Genomic DNA, 19,131 nt, shown 5'->3' with positions numbered 1-19,131 from the left:
TTCCAAAAAGACTAGAGGGTTAAATTATGAAAATTGTATAAATGCACTTTAAAATTAGGAATTTTAATTTAAAAATCTCCGGTTCAAATCCCCATCAGAGTAGCAATTTTTCATAAACTACAGAATTTTCACATATTATCATCTAGAAGCCTTGAACTTATATAATGAATTAATCATAAGAAAAGAATGATAAAATAAGGACATTATATCATTAAAGTGGCAATAAAAGTGCACAACTTTTTGTTTTTTAAGTGTGTGCGAATACATAATTAGAAAAATCTTATGAAACAGAAATCAATAAAATTGCTTTTGCTAAAATTATCTGATTATGGTTTTTACATCCTTTCACTATGCTCAGGTGAATTCTAACTTTGGTTCATGGCTGAGAAATTTAACTTAACTATACTCTTAAATTGTTAGTATTAATTTCCGAGAGTACTTTCAGTATAAATATAAATTTATTATACTTGTCATGTGATGATTAACAACCACCTGGGATTTTTCAATACACTCTTTTAACCACTGATAATCAACACTAGTGCACAGTCAACTATTAAATTTAAACAAAGTGCATACTGATTTTACTGTTGAACATGTGAGTGCACACACACACACACACACACACACACACACACACAGAGCTTTCAAATACTTTTATTTTTATACAAAATCTTTCACCATCTAAAGTAAAATTTGATTGCAGTTTTAATTTGAAGTTAGCATTACGTTATTTATTATTGGTAAGGAGTTTTATCTAAAACAATATATTTTTTAACATAACACAAGTTACTGAATGTCAGGAATAATCTCTAATTGCAAAGTATGTAATTTTTACACTCCTTATGTTTTGTTATGTCCACATAGCACATTCTTACAGACAATGTTTTAAAAATCCATCACATAATCAAGAATATAGATTTACACTATATTGTGGAAAAAATAACTTGAAATCAATTTTATTTATTTATTTTGTAAAATTATTTTTTATTTGTAAATAAATTATATTACTTCCTATATATATATATATATATATATATATATAATATAATGTTATGTAATAATATAATATAATAATAGTTATGTTACGTCAACTGTAGCACAGTTATGTTATGTAGCATAGTTATGTTACGTCAACTGTGCTACAGTTGACGTAACATAACTAATTCTTTTCTTTGGTACCTCAGAGAACTAAGTTATATTACCACAAGAATTCATGAAAATGTTATATGAATGAGAAAAAATTGAAATATTTGTTGTTTTTTAATATAGAAATACACTCACTGTTCATTAATAAAGTACTCCTACTACTACTTTTTCAACAGACTCACAGGCCAACAGATTTAAAGAGAAAACTTTTACACATAAGAACTTTATTCAAGTGTTTTCATTATTTAAAAACTCAATTAACAAAATTTCATTCATATCAGCAAGATTTATATTAAAGTAATCATGGGTTAAAGAAGAAGCATATAATGCTGAAATCAGTTTACAAAAGAATCTGTTTTACATACTAGCTACAAGAAAGGTTTTTAGTAGTTTAAAAAAGATGTGGCTGTAAATAACCTTCGTGGGTTTTTATAACACTCTAATTAGCTTAATTTTTATACCATAAAATCATTTTTTAGTCAGTACAACTTATAAACCTGTAACAAATTTGAAATATTAACTACACAAAAATAAAATAATAGTACACAGCTAAAGAGATTATGAAAGTAATCATAATTTTTACATTTTTGGGGGGTTTCATTCACAATACTTACAATTTATATAAAACACACATAACACATAAAATGACTAATAACAATTCTATATTTTTTCCTAATCGTTATTTCAACAATAAAATTTAATTGAATTCCAAATAAATGTTTTGTTCCCACACTAATAAAAGTTGTAACACATTATATTTTAATACAACGATATCACCGAACAGATAAATAAGACAATAATTTTACACATATTGGTGTTATTCAAAGAAGTAATTATTAAGAAAACAATAAAACTTTAAAATTAATTATTTTTTATACATAGTACCATATACAATTACAAATAATACAAAAAATCTGTTTAAACGACAAAGAGTGATAACATAAATTAATAAAAATTATGAAAGAAAAGATTATTGCTTTAAATATAGTTCCAACACATTAGCAACAATTCCTTGGCACGGGCATGGTAGATAATATCATTTTTCAGTTACAGTCATTACGAATTCCAGGTATTGTTCAGATTGATGATTTAGAACAACAGTTGAACAATCTAGAAATGGAATTGACTGGATGTGAAAAAACTGTCTGTTGTAATTCAAGACTCAACTGAAGAAAATCTGCAACCATTCAAAGATAAGATGGGTAAATTTACTTCTACTGCTAAAAAAACTGCTGGCTGATGAATATGAAAATTTGGATGACTGTAAAAAAAATGCACCATTATAAAAGTTAGAAGAAACTAAGATATTAGATTTTAATGAATTTTCACAGTTGTTTTCACGTCAAGTTGTAGACAGGAAAAATACAAGGAAAAATATCAGCATGAGACCTGTAAAAAATCAGGTAGTAAAAATGTTGTATGGTAAAAGATCATAGGTGTCGCAATTTTGTCACCTAGTTGACATTTTGATTTTCCTGAAATTGAATAACTTCGATACAACTGTAGTCAGCCTTGAAGCATTGCAGCAAATTTATGAAGTAACAGCAACAGATGAAGGATTGAGCTTTATGTATTCATGTAAATAAACAGTCTACCACACACACAGCTGAAATTTTTTCCACAACTGAAATTCCACACTTTGTTGAAAAAGTTGCATGCTTTATGTTTCAAACAGAATTTTCAGGTAATATTGCTGGTATTGAAAACAAATTAAATAATTTGAAATCAATGTGTCAGGTGTTGTCTTACAGTGGCAATAGGCAGCGTGGTTAAGCAGATGGATTTGGTTTAGAAATTTTAGCCAAATTGAAGGATGTTAAGAGTAAAGCTAATTCAGTTACACTTCTTCATTACATTGTTAAATCATATAAAAGGCAATATTGCACTGCACCTCTAACAACGGGCAACCAGCCACAGGAGCAACACACTGGTAAATATGAAAACTTATTATTTAATTTTAAAAATAATCTACATATATAATACATCAAACACACAGCTTTTTAAAATAGTGTACTACAACAATCCTACAATATAACTGTGTGTATTCTACTTATGTAAATAAAATAATTTTAAGAAAAAATGATGAATAATAAAAATTATCAAAATATTTTTTATTTTCATGTGTATAACTTCCAACATGTACACAAAAGAGGTGTTTTTAAATGAGCAAGCTGATAAAATTGAATAAAAAACTTACTTTTAAAGTAAATAAAAATTTTCTTTAAAAAGCATTTTCAGAGCTGTTATGCAATATCTGCATTAAACAAAATCTCTAAGGTGATAGGAAAATAAACTTAAAATATTTAAAAAAAGAATTATGTTTTATATTTAAAAAAAAATTTAACTATACTTCGACTGACAAATTTTATAACTTAATAGATAGGTCAATGCCATTAAGTAAAATTCAATAACTACATCATGCTAAAATTTAAATTAACCGTCAATGTATCTTGTTACATACAATCATGCTTCAAAGTTAAAATAGTGATTTAAAATAAAATACATAAGTATGGATTAATCTATAATTAACATTACAGATTATTATGTTTTAGTGTAAAAACTGATGCATTAAAAAATATTTCACAGTACATTAATGATGGATAAAATTTCTACAAGATCAATGCAGCTTAAAACTGTATAATTTACTAACAAGGAAAAACACGAGGCCATTGTCATAGTAAAAGAACAATGACCATTGTTTATATTTTTTGAATGGAGAGCTATAACTCTACACTGAAAGTGTTTATTCATTTTCATTAAGTAATTTGTTTAATGAAATAAGATACTTTTTTGCTTAATTTTATATAAAAATCTTAACTTCAGATTTTTTTTATACTAAAATTTGCTTAATTACTTTTTTATCATAGAATAATTATATAGAAAGATTTTTACTGAATAATACCAAATATTTATTGGTATATACTACTATTTTTTTTATATAGTTTCAAATGAAAACATTCCTTTATTAAAAAACCATTTTTTTTTTTTTTTTTTTATTTACAAAAGTTGTTAAAAGTACTGAACATAACACCAATGAAAAGCGTAAAAGAAAAGAGGTATGGTATGATACGTAAAGGAATTCGAAATGAAATTGTTTATGAGACACAATTAAATCAGAGAAAATCTATGCAAAAAAATTGATCACATATTACTCAATATTAATTCATTTTATGACTGAAGGAAATACTAGAAAAAAAAAATGATTAAAAGGCAAATATTAGAATCATAAGCAGGAATTAAAAATTTATTTATATATGTATAAAGCACTAAAGTTATTTGAAAATGTCCTTTGAAGAAATACAAAATAATAATTTAATAGATCATTCAAATTAATTGAATTTACTATTCAAATTAATTGTCATTACTAAATACATATATCTTAAAAAAAATAAAATTATGAACCAAGACATTTTTCTCAGAATAAAAACTAATAAAATTACCCGATATAATTACACATGTACATTAAAATAAACAAAATAGTATGATCAGGTAAATTACATGACATCTCCCTATCATTAAAAATTTATTTATTTTTTCAAATCGCAAAAAAAATGTTTTCAGTGAACACTGTTTAATGTTTACAATCTGACAGTTATTAAAATGAACATGCTTCATTGCAGAGTATGCATATGGTAGATACATATTCTTGATCAACTCTGTGATCTATTTTGAAAAATAGGGCAAGTAAACAACTGCTTAATATGCACTATTATTCATTTGGGAATTTTAAATAAATTTTTTTATGATTTTTAATTTTTAAATACTTTTTTAGTAACATTATACATAAAGTTAAGTTGCCTTCTTCACAATATTATTTCATTACAATATTATTATTATTTGTATTATACCATTTATAAATACATCTTAAATTCATTTCTTAAAGATCTGAACTTTTTGCTTTTCAATTTCTTCACAGACAATTCTTATTCAATTTTGAAAACAGCACTGCCCTAAAAATATATTTAAATAATTATTTTAACAATTAAAATATTAAAGTAGACAATTAGTTATTTAAAAATTAAGCATACATCTATTATTATATTTTTAATCAAAATTTAAGATATCTAATGTTTTTCAATCATTCAATAATAGATTATTAAGAAGAAATAAATTATAAATTAAAATAATAGAATATAAAGTTCAAGAGATATGGCAAGCAATAAATGTGTTAAATATCACCTTCATGTGAAGTGAAATTAATAAACACAAACAAAAAGGAATAAAATAATTTTTATTTAATTTTGTTAAAGTTTTTGTATTTGTATGTAATAGCAATGCTTATAGTTATTACTTCAAAGTTAACGAATTTTAAATCTTAGTAAGTTTTTATTTTTTTATTCATTTTAAATGAATAATATTCACAACTCAAAACAAAGAAAATCAATGTTAAAATTACATTAAATCAATCAATTCAATAACAATCGTTAAGTAATATAATAGTTAAATTATTACAAATGTACGTTGTAGTATTTACTTCATATTTTTATATAAATGAACTATATAGTTTGTTTATTCAGACCGGTTACTTTCAGTTCTGTATGATGTGGATAAACCAAATTTTAAATGATTAAAAATAATAAATTATCTTTATAATTAATTAACCTTCAGTAAGAAAAAATTACATTAATATTCAAAGTACACAAAATCTATATGCTTTAAGCTTGACGATTTGACTCACCAATGACTATAGAGATTAAAAAAAAAACAAGATTGTCTGAATAAAAATACAATTCACTGTAATTATAAATAAAAAGTAATATAAAAAGGAATTCTGTTACCATATTCTATCACATTATTTAACAAAAAAAGGATCTATAATAAACTAATCAAAGTAAACAGTATCAGTTTAGTCAACAAAAAACTTAATTTAAAATACTAATTTGATCCGAAATAAATCACTATAGTTAGTTTACTGTTGGTGATATGAAATAAATAACTATTTCCTATTATCATATATTGAAAGAATTACTTTACATTTAATTTCATTACAAATTTACCATATTAACTAATAATTACTTTTCTTAATTCATTTTATTTTCTTCAAAGGGATCTAAATACTCAACTGGCATAACATTTCATACTTATAAGTAATTAAAAACCAAACGTTCATTAAAAAATCTCAGAGTAAGAAAAAAATATACTATACTTATTAAACACCCAACGAAATCTTTGAATGTATAAAAAAACTAATACATAACGGTAATTCAAAAAAAAATTTAATCAAACATAACCAGTAAAGCTAATCTTTAAAAACATATTATAGAAACATTTTTTGACAAAAACATTAATACAACCAAAATACCTCAGAAAATTGTTCAATCAGTCTTATTTCCAACATTTGCCTCCCTAAATACTTCTAACTTGTCATAAAAATAACTGTACTGCATTGAATAACTATATAAAAATATGAATTACACACAAGATTTTTGTTTTTTTTTTTTTTTAGAAATCATTCTGTACATCTTTAAAACAACAAAAAATAATTCTGACTAAGATATTAATATACAGTAATACCTACTATTAATCTATTCAATAACATGAGCAGCAAATGTCACCATTTTCAGGCAGCACTAATCAGTAATAAATACAATAATTACTTTGTTTACACTCAAAAAAAAAAAAAAAAACAAAAAAAAACGTACATTACAGACACTACACCTAAACAAATAGGACAAAAATAAAGATTTTTGGTTTTTTTATCTTTTTAATTATATAGTTTTTAATTTCTGTAGACACACAAGACAGTTTGAACAAGTTATAAAAACAATATTAATTTAATAATATACGTGAACTTGCAATTACTGAGCATTTGTACAATTACAATTAATTGTACAGTACATTTACTTACAAACTGGAACAATGAAAGTTAATAGCTTGCTTCATGGCCTGCTAATATGTAAAGATCAGCTCCTTCATCACCACCAAGTGTCCCTTCTACTTTCATAATTAAATGTGATTCCAGCATAACAACTCTGTAAAAACATTTTTTTAAATGTTACACACATTTCTCATCAACAGAATTATTTAAAAAAATCAATCAACTTTTTAAACTGCATTATTCACTTTGCATTTTCAGACATAAAGATATTTTTAAAACACTTATAATTACTTAGACGGTACATATCAGTAATTCTTCCATGCCACGGCTGAAATTGACTTAAACGTATAAAACAATGTTGCTTTTAACAAAATATGAACACCTGCATTACTTTGGCAGTGACTGGATGTTCCAAATAATAAATCCTCTCAGGATAGATCAAATGAGTCTGGTGAAGACTAACAGGCTGCTTATGGGCTGCTGTTAGGTAATAAATCTCAATATAAAAATAAACACAAAATAATGAAAAATGCATTTTATTATAATTATATAATAAATGCATTACTGCATTCAATGCAAATGAACAAATGGATTTATATATATTTTTTTTTTGTAAATGTGTAACTAGACAGAAATGAATGAGTATTACTGAAACAAATTTCATTAACAATAAAGAAATTATTACAGTTAAACCTTGTTAATTTCAATTACTTTAGGGGGAAGATCAGACTAAATTAGTGAAATTTAGATGCCTATGAGCAGATTTTATCAGAAGTAAGAGAATATGATGATCACTAAAGTATAAATATTATGGAATTGAGTGAAGAGGCTATTTTTCTTAATTATATAACAATAATTCTTACATACATTTACAATTTAAAAATTATAAATGTATGAGGTTTTTCAGTTCTAAATGAAGAATTACAATGATTACAATGAAGAACTGATGGCAGGAAATGCATCAAATTTCCTCTGGTACACATAAGTCAAATAGACACTTGTAAATAAATGGAGAGTGGAGCTAAAGCTATAATCTTTAATATAGATTCTGAGTCTCACAAGTCAAAACGTAATATCTTTTTGACTTCAACAGTCAAAGTTTTAAATTTAACAGCAACTGAAGAATGGCGGCATGAAGTTACAGCTTACATTTCAAACTAACAGTACATGACAAAACTTCATTTCACTATTATTAACAGCAGTAACATATAGAATACCATTAGACATATTCAAACAGTCACAATATTCATTTGTATATTAATAAGTTAAAAATTACAATCACAGCTAACTGATCCAGTATTAAGGCTCTTTTTTTCAAAAGTTTTCCATTTTTACCAATCCTCATTTTAATCACACAAAAAATTGTTTTAGTTATATACACACACAAAATTTCATCACACTGAAATCATAAAAAGTAATTTTTTTGGAGGGCATGACATAATGAAGAAATAAACCATGAATGTAAAAATCTTACTTGTCTGATCCCAATAATCTGTAAACTCTACTTTTGTCTGATATTTCCTGAGTAACTTCTCCATTTTTCAAACTTCTACCTTGTACACCATGTTTATGGAATGCTAGTACACTATCAGGCAAACAGACTGTAAAAATTAAAAGAATAAGATATAGATATTTATTTTCAAATAAAGATATTAATATTATTATAATACAGATATTAAAAAGTATGTTGAGGCAAAAAACAAGCACTCTGTGTTGCCAACCTTTATGTAAATAATTATATAAATTAGAAAAATTATTAATATACATAAAATTTTTAATATTATTTGTCTCATCTTTTCATTAATAAACCTATTTACAGTACACTCTGCATTACCATAAAATGTATTACTATTAAAAAAAAAAAATCTAAATAAAATTACTGAATTGTTGATATGATAAAAGCTATTTTGAAATTTAATAGTTCACAAAAGAAGTAACTATTTTATAAACATTTACAGCTAAAGTACTGATTTTGTTGATAAACAGAAAACTTACCAACTGATTCAATGGGAAAGTCAAAATACAATTCTGATATTTGTTTACGATTTGGTTTCATTCTTCCTTGAAGAGTTACTATTCTGATAATACCTGAAGAAAAAAAAAACAGTTCAAGCACAAAGCAAGTAACATATTAACAAAGCAAAACATAACAAGCACAAAACATATCAATCAGTATTTAACATCAATATGAGATATTAAACTGGAGAATTTATTTTGTTGTAATCCAATCAAAACTATAATTATTACACATAATATAGTATGTAAAAGAAATTTTACATTGTCATTTTTTATAATGCATTCAGAAAGCTACTGTCCACTTAAATTTATAAATTAATTAATGTTTACAAATTTATTGTATTTATTACAGATGTACAGACCTGGACAAAAATTCAGTTTCTCTTGGATAATGAAAGAGTGATTCATTTAAGAGTTCTCTAGAAAAAGTTTAGGAAAGACATTATGCACATTCTAATAGCATTTTCATCTTTCATGCAGATGATGATGATTTTAGGTTCAAATCCTGGTTAGACAAGGCCATTTCCATATGCTACAAATATTTTATTTATAAAATAAATAAATAATAAAACAAAAAACAGGTCCCTTCTGAGACTTCTAGATCTAATTCAAAAGGGATTATTTAAAAAGGGTTTTACTGATTATTATCAATGTACATGAACTATTCAGGAAGCACATTTGTAGTATGTCTGATTCAAGAACTCTTTACATAGTCTGTCTCAGTCTTCAGAATCTGCAAACATATAATTAAAAAATGTAATGCACTTGAGTGGAAGCACTCCATATCTTTAAAATCTGTACTTTGGGAGATGTAGAAATTTCTAATATAACTAGGAAGGTTTTGATATTCATTAGAGATCAGATCAGCACAGATAAGGTTAACATCCTAAGTAATGGATATTAAGTGTTTTGAGTAGCTTATCCCTGCTTCCTTTTATAATAATTAAAACCAGAATTTACAAAGTGAACGACCTTTATGAAAGTCACATTCTTTATACAAGTTTGCTTGATATAATAAAAAAAGAAGGTACATTCACCTACCTTTAGCTGAAATATATTTACTAAAAAATGATCTTCAAATGAATTAAACTTAACACATGTTGAATTGATTGGAAAATAACACACATTTAAAAAGGAAATATATAAAATTTATATTATGTGGAAATGAAACATGATCTTTCTTACATATCTTTAAGATTTACATCTTAAAAGAAAAATAGCGAACAATTTTTATATGTGTAATGATAAATATATATATAATTATTAGGCAAAAAAAGGAATACAATTTCCAGCTGAAAAAAAAAAATTGACCACTAAAATATGATCACTGCTAATACCAAAACATTAATTAATAACTGGTTACATATAAATTGAAACCAGTTTAGTAATATTCTATGTACAGAAACCAAAAAATAGCTAACAGACATTTAAAAAATCATAAAATGATAGACTCAGACTGTTCGATAAACAGAGATAAATATTTAAACACAATGAGACAAACTGCTCTGGAATACAATGAATTCAAAAGCTAAAGAATTTGTTAAGAGATAAATAAAATGAAATTATAATAAAAAGAAATTGATGGTTTTATTGCTTTTATAGCAAAAGACTGTTATTTAAAATGAATACAGAAATCAAAGTATTGGTCAATAAAGTAATGAATTCTAACCAGAATTAGTATATTTTATGTATTAGATGCTCTATACAAATTAAGCTAAATGTGGTGTAAAAGGATTAAAAAGAAACCAATTAAAGGTATCTAAGATCATAAAACACATTAAAAATACTTACTAGCATAGCAGACTAATATAGCATCTTTTTCTAACTGAGTAACATTTATTATATTAACATTTTCTCTTCTTGGAATAACAGTTGCTGAAAAAACAGATAATAAAAATTACATCATTTTCAACAATAATAATAATGACTGAAATGAAAAATTAGTTTATGTAACTTATTTTATTTTACTATTTATATCTTCAATAAGAAGATAATTGTAATTGAGGAGAATGCATTCTTAATAAAATCTATTTTTACTTTAAATGCTAAAATTACTATTACAAAGTACCTCTTACTCCCTTTAAAATTCCAAGTGAAATCAAGTAATTAATTGTAATAGTTAATAACAGTGGGAGGAGCAGAAACAATCAAAGATGTAAAAATCGCGCCACGCTGATATTTGTGTAAGTGGTGGCGGGAAACTCATATAGCTGAGTAAAGCAGTTTAAAGACTTGAGTCCAAATGCAGTGTTGGTTGGAATAACACTGTGCTTTTGTAGTGGAAGCATTCTGCAAACATAACAGTTCTGCTACTGTAAGGCGAGTTGTTCGATGGTATTTTGACATTGGAAGGAATGGAGTTTTCCACACACCAAACAACATTGAATTCAGTCAGACAATCAGATCTAATGCATCCATTGCCAACATGAAGCCGCCTAGTCACCCTCAAACTGTGCAAACCCCAGAAAACATGCGGAGAGTGGTAGAAGTGCTTCAACGTAATCCTCAGCAATTTGCTTGTCACCAACATTTAACCCATAGAACTATTGATGTATCTTACATGAGAATTTAATGTTCTATCCCTATAAAATGCAAGTAGTGTAATAACTCCACCCACATGATTTTAATCATCGCAATGACTTTTACAGATGCATTTGTGATTAAGGACATTTTTATTTAAAAAAATACATTAACAAGCAGAACTTCGGATATTGGACTGCAGAACCGTTCTCATGAAAAGAAGGTTACATGAGAAGCCACTGCACAATGAAGAAGTTACAGTGTGGTGTGGTGTTAAGAGCATGTGGAGTGATGAGGTTGTAGTTTTTTGAAAATGCTAAATGGTCGGTCTGTTACGGTCACATCCGATTAATATGTGGTGCTGTTGCGAACGTTCCTCCATAATGAACTTTGTCTATGTCGTATCAACACATGCTTGGTGTGGTTCAACAGGATGGTGCTACCACCCACACAGAATGAAATTCCATCTGAGAAATGTTTCCTCAACATATCATCACTCGTTTCAGAGGCAATGCATAGCCTCCCTGCTCACCTGATTTATTAGTATGTGATTTTTTCCTGAGGAGCCATTTGAAAGAGAAGGTTTATGCCAACTGACTTCACACTACAGAAGAACTAAAAGATTTCATTCGAGCAGAAATTCATGCAAATCCAGGGATCGACTGAGGAGAGTCATGGTCGACATGCAAAGGTGTGCTTTACCATTAATGGTGGTCATTTGCATGACGATATCTTCAAAACATGAGTTAAAAACTAAATGCATGTCCTAGTTCTTTACAATGGTGAACCTAGTTAGTATTTTGTTTGTAATTAAAGTATTCACTTTAAAATTTTAAATTGCCTTACTGTTTTTGTTCCACTCTTTACTATTCTTTAAAATACAAATGATGATAAAATAAGACTAATATTCTTGCAACTCAGTTTTCAATTCGTAAAAACTGAATAACTTAAAGCATTCACTGCATGTGTATGTCCGACCCATTTTAAACTCAGTGACCCAGCGTTTAACTGTTGTACTTGATGGAAAAAACCTCCCAATATCATATCACGCTCTTCTTTAATTTCCTTTGCATTTAAAAATTTAAAAAAAGTATTTAATTACTGCATGAATTTCTAGATTTTCCATTTTCAAAAAACACATTAATTGTCCTCTTTGACAGAATAAATACTATACTAGTGATGAAGTGACTTGGGTCATTTCACCATAAGATCTTCAATCTTATAGTAAACTAATAAAAATAGCACATGTGATGCATTGAAAGATTAAGCGTACTAATACCATCTCTGTATGAGGTCTGAAACTTTTCACCCCACCCTCATAAATCTATCAAGAGTAATATACAATGTTTTTATTATTATTATTCTACTAGAAACTTTACACTTGTACAGGATTGATAAGAAAAGAAAGAGACTGATGTTTCTAGTAAAAGAAAACCATAATCTTAAAACTTAGTAATTTCTGAACTTTTAATATTTACATAATTTTCAATTTAACAAAAACTAATATGATCCTAGTGGCTTCTGAACAATTTCATTTTAAAAACTTATAACAAAATTTTTAGTTTTAATGCCAACTTCCAACAATCAAATAATCATTAACCAACATATATTTTCATATAATGTAAACTAATGTTTAACATATATAATATTTAAATACTTTTATAAAAACTTACCAGTTCCATCCATATCTTCAAGTTCATCACTGTGAAACCAACTAGCACCAGAATTCATATTAATAAGATCAAGTTTCAATTTGTTCTTATCATATCCTTGTTTTACACTCACACAAACCATTGGGTATTCAAGTTCTGGAGTGATAACCATTTCAAATACAGTTAATGGTTGTGGTAAAGTACATTCCAGATGCTGGAATAAAATGAACTATTTTGAATAAAGAATAGAAAGCAAAAACTAAATAAATAGAAATAATTTTAAACCTGTACTAATAAGCATTTATACATATTTACAACTACCAGCAATGACTCAAGTAAAACAAACATGTCAACAGAAAACTGCAAAAGTGAAAAGGAAATAAAAACCAAATTACTATATCTATATATATTATAAAACAAGTCCTGATATATTAATAATCAACACCCAGCAAAAACTACTGATGATAAATTGATAAAAATTTGTATATGCACAGTATGTCTGAGAAGTTCCCGAACTAAATTAAATAAAAATACAGATTTAAAGATAAATGAATTTACTTATATCAGCTCTCTACACACAACCCTTCTCTAGTTGTACAATCATTGTAGCATGAGTAGAGCTCACCAAATGCTCTGGAGAAATTATTTTGTGGGATCGCTTTCAACTGCTCGGTGCAAGCCCTTTGAATGGCCAGAATGTCATTGTAAAAGCAGCCTTTCATCTTCAACTTTCAAGAACAAAAAATAGTCTTTTGGAACCAAGTCGGATGAGTAGGACGGGTGCGAAAGACTGTGATTTGATCTGTAGTGTAATAATGTGTTAAAATTGTTGCCATGTGTGCCGAGGCATTGTCATGCAAGAGTCCAACTGCCCGGATCCCAGTACTCGGGCTGGATTTAACAAATGCAATGCATCAGGCATTTCATTACTTCCAAATAGAATTTAGAATTCATGGTTTGACCAGTTGGGACAGTTTGACCAGTTGCACATGCATTTTCGCAATGTTTTCGTTGTGAACAGCTGTTGATGGCCTCCCACTTCATTTGCCATCATCCAACGTCACTCTACTGTCTTTAAACCGCTTCCACCATATGTATGTTGTAGTAAGAGATGCGGATTCATCACTGAATGCTTGCTGTATCATAGAATATGTTTCAACGAAAGATTTTTGAAGTTGAACACAAAATTTTATCATGCTTCACTGTTTGGTCGTGAGCTTGCACAAGGTCACATGAACACAACGTTCATGGCCGAGTACAACTTGAGACTGGAGTGACGAAACATGATGAAATTTTGTAAATACACTCATCAGATATCATATTACATAATTTCTTGATCGCCCAAGATATGGCACTACTTATATCAACTATAGAAATTTAGTTTGAGAACTTTTCAGACATACTGTGTATGTTCTTCTTACAGTTTAAGTGAACATTAAGAAAGGATTTTTTTGAAATTCAGAGTTTAAAGGTTTATAATGGAATAACAATAAATTTTACTACTTTCTGAATTTCTCGATAACAAATGAAGATATCAACTTGATTTTTAGTGTGTGTAACCTTCAAGTAATCTAAAAAATTTCTAGACTTTTGAAATTTGAGCTTTCAAGGAGTAAAGAAAGGTACAACAATGACAACAAATTTTCTCCATTTCCACCTTTATTAAACAAGATATTCACTCGATTTGGGCCAAATATTCTTCAGATAGTATCAAAAAACCATTTTCGGTTTTTTTTTTAATGAATTCTGAGTTTTTTAGGGGATGTGATGGTGCATGGCTCAACCAACTCAGCGACTGCCACTGGAACTGTATGTGCAACACGACTGACTGCACCTGCCTCCAACTACTTGGGTAAAAGACATACATTAAAACATTTTTAAAAAAATGAGAAACAAAGCAAAACTATCTTCTAATGGTGTTTGTAGGGTACTGCTAAGAACCAGGCAAAAAAATGTTTACCTTTTCTTTGTGTAGGTTAACTAGCTAGAACTACTATTTTTAAAATGGAGACCAAGTATTTTGAAACCAGAGGACAGAGCCTTCTGGCTAGACATCTATGGTAAAAAGCATTCTGTACAATTTGCTGCTATCATCCAAGTGTAACATTAGGTGGCTATTTATTATGTTAATAACCATCCTCCCGATAATCTGCCTTCCCTCAGAACTGAAGTGAAGCCCACACAACGTGTGATTATATCTATATAGCTGATGGAACTCCAACAGATTCACATTTCCAAACAGACAAAACCATTTTTCTAATTTGATCCTTAATCACTTTAATTTTTTTATTTATCTAAACCAAATGAGATGTTCAATAACTTTTTAAATACTTATTACAATTTTTAACTCTGTCTTTCCCATGAAAACTTTTATTATAAATGAATGCGAGAATATGGCAAATCTAATAATTTTGCCAAACCAATTATACCAATGGTATGCCCTTATATCAATGGTATAAGGATCTCTGCCAAATTAAATGATATCCCACAGCTGTGTCTGAGAATTTCAACGATTGTTTTGTAAATGTTGTTTCTAAATTAAATATTCCACCAGTTAAAATTCCAATCACCATGAATGGTCAAAATGGGGGGTTATTCTGTTGGTGTGATTTCAGACCACCATGTGACCAATGTTATAAGATGACTTAAAAATAAGACTTCATCAGGGTGGGATTATATTCCTACTAATATTATTAAGATTTATGTTGGTCAGCTTGCACCTGTTTTGGCAACGATAATTAATTTATCTCTTAGGACAGGAGTCTTTTCTGACAGGCTCTTTCCTGGTCACGCACTTTTATTACATAAATTGTTCTTCACAAGGTGCTGGTAATGCTAATTTGCAAATTTTCTAAGGACATGATGAATTGGATGGTTTCTTATTTAGCTAATTGTATGCAGAGGGCATGTTTGGATGGAAATGACTTGAAGATATTCTCCAACAAAACCAGTGCATTAGATATGAGGTGCCTCAGGGGTTTGTTGTTGGCCTGCTGCTTTTCCTTATCTACATAAATAAATTACCTACCACCACAAATCATCAGTGAGGATTCATACTTTTTGCTGATGATACAACAGTACTGACTGGGGGTGGGACAATTCTAGAGTTGAACGATTGACTTACTGGAACCCTGATCCTTTAAAGATTGGTTTACTAGTAATGGTTTCTTTATGAATGAGTTTAAGACCAAGATTATTAATTTTAGGTTGATAAAAAAACCAGGCCTTCATTTTTACTCGGCTGAATAACATCATTTTTCAGAAATACAGGTTGACAAACCCGTATTCCCGTTTTGAGTTTTGCATTTACAGTGATTTCCCAGAGCGTCTCATTGGATACAAGACTGATTTTGTAGTATCCTGATTTTGTATTACGCCTATGTTCAGTCAACTCTATCTTATGGAATTGTTTTATGGGGAGGTTCAGCAGAAGGATGGAGAGTTTTTAAGGCTCAGAAAAAAATTATTCACGTAATTTGTAAATTAGTACCCAACCCTTCAACTAGACCTCTATTTTCATTCTTGAAACGTTTTTGCTTACACTTCCTAGCTTATACATCCTGGAATTATTAAAATATATTTTATAAAATCCTGAATTAAAAAACAAATTTAGTTTTAAACATGGTTATAATATAAGAAAACAAAATTTACAACTTCCAAAACACCATTTATCCTTTTATGAGAAAAGTTCTCAGTATAGAGGGATTACATTTTATTAAACTGTCAAAAAGGATGAAAAACCTTGGTCCAAAAGCATTTAAACAGAATGCTCATGACTTGCTCATAAAAGGCACATAATATTGAGCAGATGAATTTCTGAATGATAGTGGGGCAATATTAAATGCAACTATTGTTTTATGGACCTTTGTGCATGTTTTTTTTTTTTTATATTTCTTATACTGTTCTGTATTTGAAACTTGTTTTACTGACAATGCACCAACTATGTCTATTAACATTGTAATACAGTGTTTGTGTGCAGGAATCTATATAAATAAAAATGTAAATGTTCGTTTGTTAAAAATCTTAAATCTCTGAAAGTTCTTCACAGACTGCTTTGAAATTTTGACACAATGTTGCATTCAAATACATGCATGTTTTTATATACCAACTATTTATGTACCCAAGATGTCAAACCTGTGACATGTAAAAGATGCTTTTTTTTTAAAAACAGCGCTATCTATTGGACGAAAAAGCAACACATGCTATACTAAATATTTTACAATTCCATTTCAATGTTTCAGATACGTGTGTTCACTATAAACTAAAAAACTATTGGACCAGTTTACATGGGAGGAAAAAAAAATCGAGAAAGGGAAATAGGGAAAAATAAAAAAAAGGTAAAAGGGAAGAAGGGGAAAATGGAAAAAAGAAAAAAGGGGAAAACAGATAAAAGGAAAAGGGAAATTAGAAAAAAGAAAAAGGGAGAGGAAATGTGGGAAAATGGGATAAGGGAATATGGTAAAAAGGAAAATGGGAAAGAGAAAAGTGAGAAAGGGTAAAAGGGAGAAAGCGAAAAGTTAAATTTTGTGAAATTCCGTAATGTTCATTTTCTTAATTTTTTATGAAACTTTCAAGTGTGTTAATTTTTCTAAATACATACTCAAATCTAGAAACAGTGAAACATTGCCAGGTCTGCTGGTAGAAAATAAATAAATAAATATAGACAAGAATGGCAAGTAAAGCAAGCATGACCAGTTAATTTAATATAAAGAAACAGTTATGCTATACTAAAATGAAATTAAGCATAAAGCAGCACCATATGAAATGATATGTGGAAATGTATTTTCAAATAAATGCCAAATATTGACACTAAAAAAAAGGACAAAAAAAGGCTAGACATTTTAAATATGTTTGGAGTGGACAGGAAAAAATTATGTTGGTAGTAAGGGTGAAAAATTAAGTAATGAGGAGAGTGAACAAAACTTCATTATAGCAAAGGCAATTGGCTTGGATATATAATGAAAGAAGAGCCAATTAACGCACAATGGACCTGAAGATCATGAAGACCAGATGACTGCATCCAGGTCATGGCAAGGGAATCTTGGTATGCGCATGATCCAGATTCAGATCATGGTAAGTACACAGTATAATGCTATCACTGTGAGCCCAGCTTCTGCGTGAGGTAATTCTTATTTCAGTTATCAGCTTAAGCAAACAACAATGTGTTGTGTAGCACACATTTCAATTTTTTTTTCTTTAGCAGCCATGACCTTCAATGAAGTTTTTATTCATTAATTGTGCTTTTTTTAATTATTTCCTTTATATTAAACTAATTTTGTGTTTATTTGTGCTTTATGTTTTATCTTGACTATTTGCATGTGCATATGTATTTTACAATGGCTGGTTTAAATGAGTTAATAAGTAAAAAGTAAATGAGTAAAATAAGTTTTGCTTACCAAAATGTCAATGAACTCAATGAAGATGATTTTTTTGACAATGTCAATACAAACAGTAGAAATGATAGTGACTTAGACCACAGTGAGAATAATAAATTAGATATTGAAATAAACCCAACATGGCATACAATAATGCAATAGTGGCTTGAAATATATCCCCCCTTTTACCAGGGAAAATAAAATTCTTTTTTTTTTACTGCAAATGCATAACAAATTGACAATTTTAACACTTGTCATGTAACACTATATTTCTTGAAAATATCTGTAATGAAACTAGTTGATATGCTTCACAAACTACTCCAAAAGATCCAAAATCACATTTTAAAGAATTGATAGTAGATGAACTTAAAAATTTGTTTAGTTTATTGATGCATACTGCAAACAAGGAGGATAAACTGTCTTCAAGACTACTGGAAGACGCATCGGTTATTTAATTGGCAATGCTTTTGCCAATATATGAGTCATGATCGTCCTTTTAATTATGAAGTGCCTACATTTTGCAAAATGTCAACATCATCTTCATGAGGTAAGGCTATTGATAGATCACTTTAACAATAAAATGCTTGAGGTTTATTCTCTTACC

The 19,131-nt window shown here is 28.2% G+C and overlaps 1 protein-coding gene across 8 annotated transcripts in view; it reads right to left on the bottom strand.

The window, feature by feature from the left end:
* Positions 1-4,347: 4,347 nt before the first annotated feature.
* hppy (MAP4K3-like protein hppy) overlaps positions 4,348-19,131 on the bottom strand; it is a 126,983-nt gene continuing 112,199 nt past the window's right edge. For 4 of the 8 annotated variants that reach the window (XM_075355154.1, XM_075355155.1, XM_075355156.1 and 1 more), the window contains 5 exons: positions 13,174-13,366; positions 10,772-10,855; positions 8,960-9,052; positions 8,439-8,565; positions 6,070-7,118 (listed from right to left, as the gene is read on the bottom strand). In XM_075355154.1, coding sequence (XP_075211269.1) covers positions 7,013-7,118; positions 8,439-8,565; positions 8,960-9,052; positions 10,772-10,855; positions 13,174-13,366 — 603 coding nt within the window. In that variant the 3' untranslated portion in view covers positions 6,070-7,012. Of the gene's footprint in view, positions 5,097-6,069; positions 7,119-8,438; positions 8,566-8,959; positions 9,053-10,771; positions 10,856-13,173; positions 13,367-19,131 lie in introns of those variants that run through there. The other 4 variants (XM_075355157.1, XM_075355160.1, XM_075355161.1 and 1 more) reach the window with 2 other exon arrangements.

This window comes from Lycorma delicatula, chromosome 2 (assembly GCF_047948215.1).
Source record: "Lycorma delicatula isolate Av1 chromosome 2, ASM4794821v1, whole genome shotgun sequence".
In the NCBI taxonomy this organism is placed as follows: Eukaryota; Metazoa; Arthropoda; class Insecta; order Hemiptera; family Fulgoridae; genus Lycorma; species Lycorma delicatula.
Note: the sequence above shows the minus strand (reverse complement) of the source record. Positions and strands in the feature narration are given on the sequence as shown.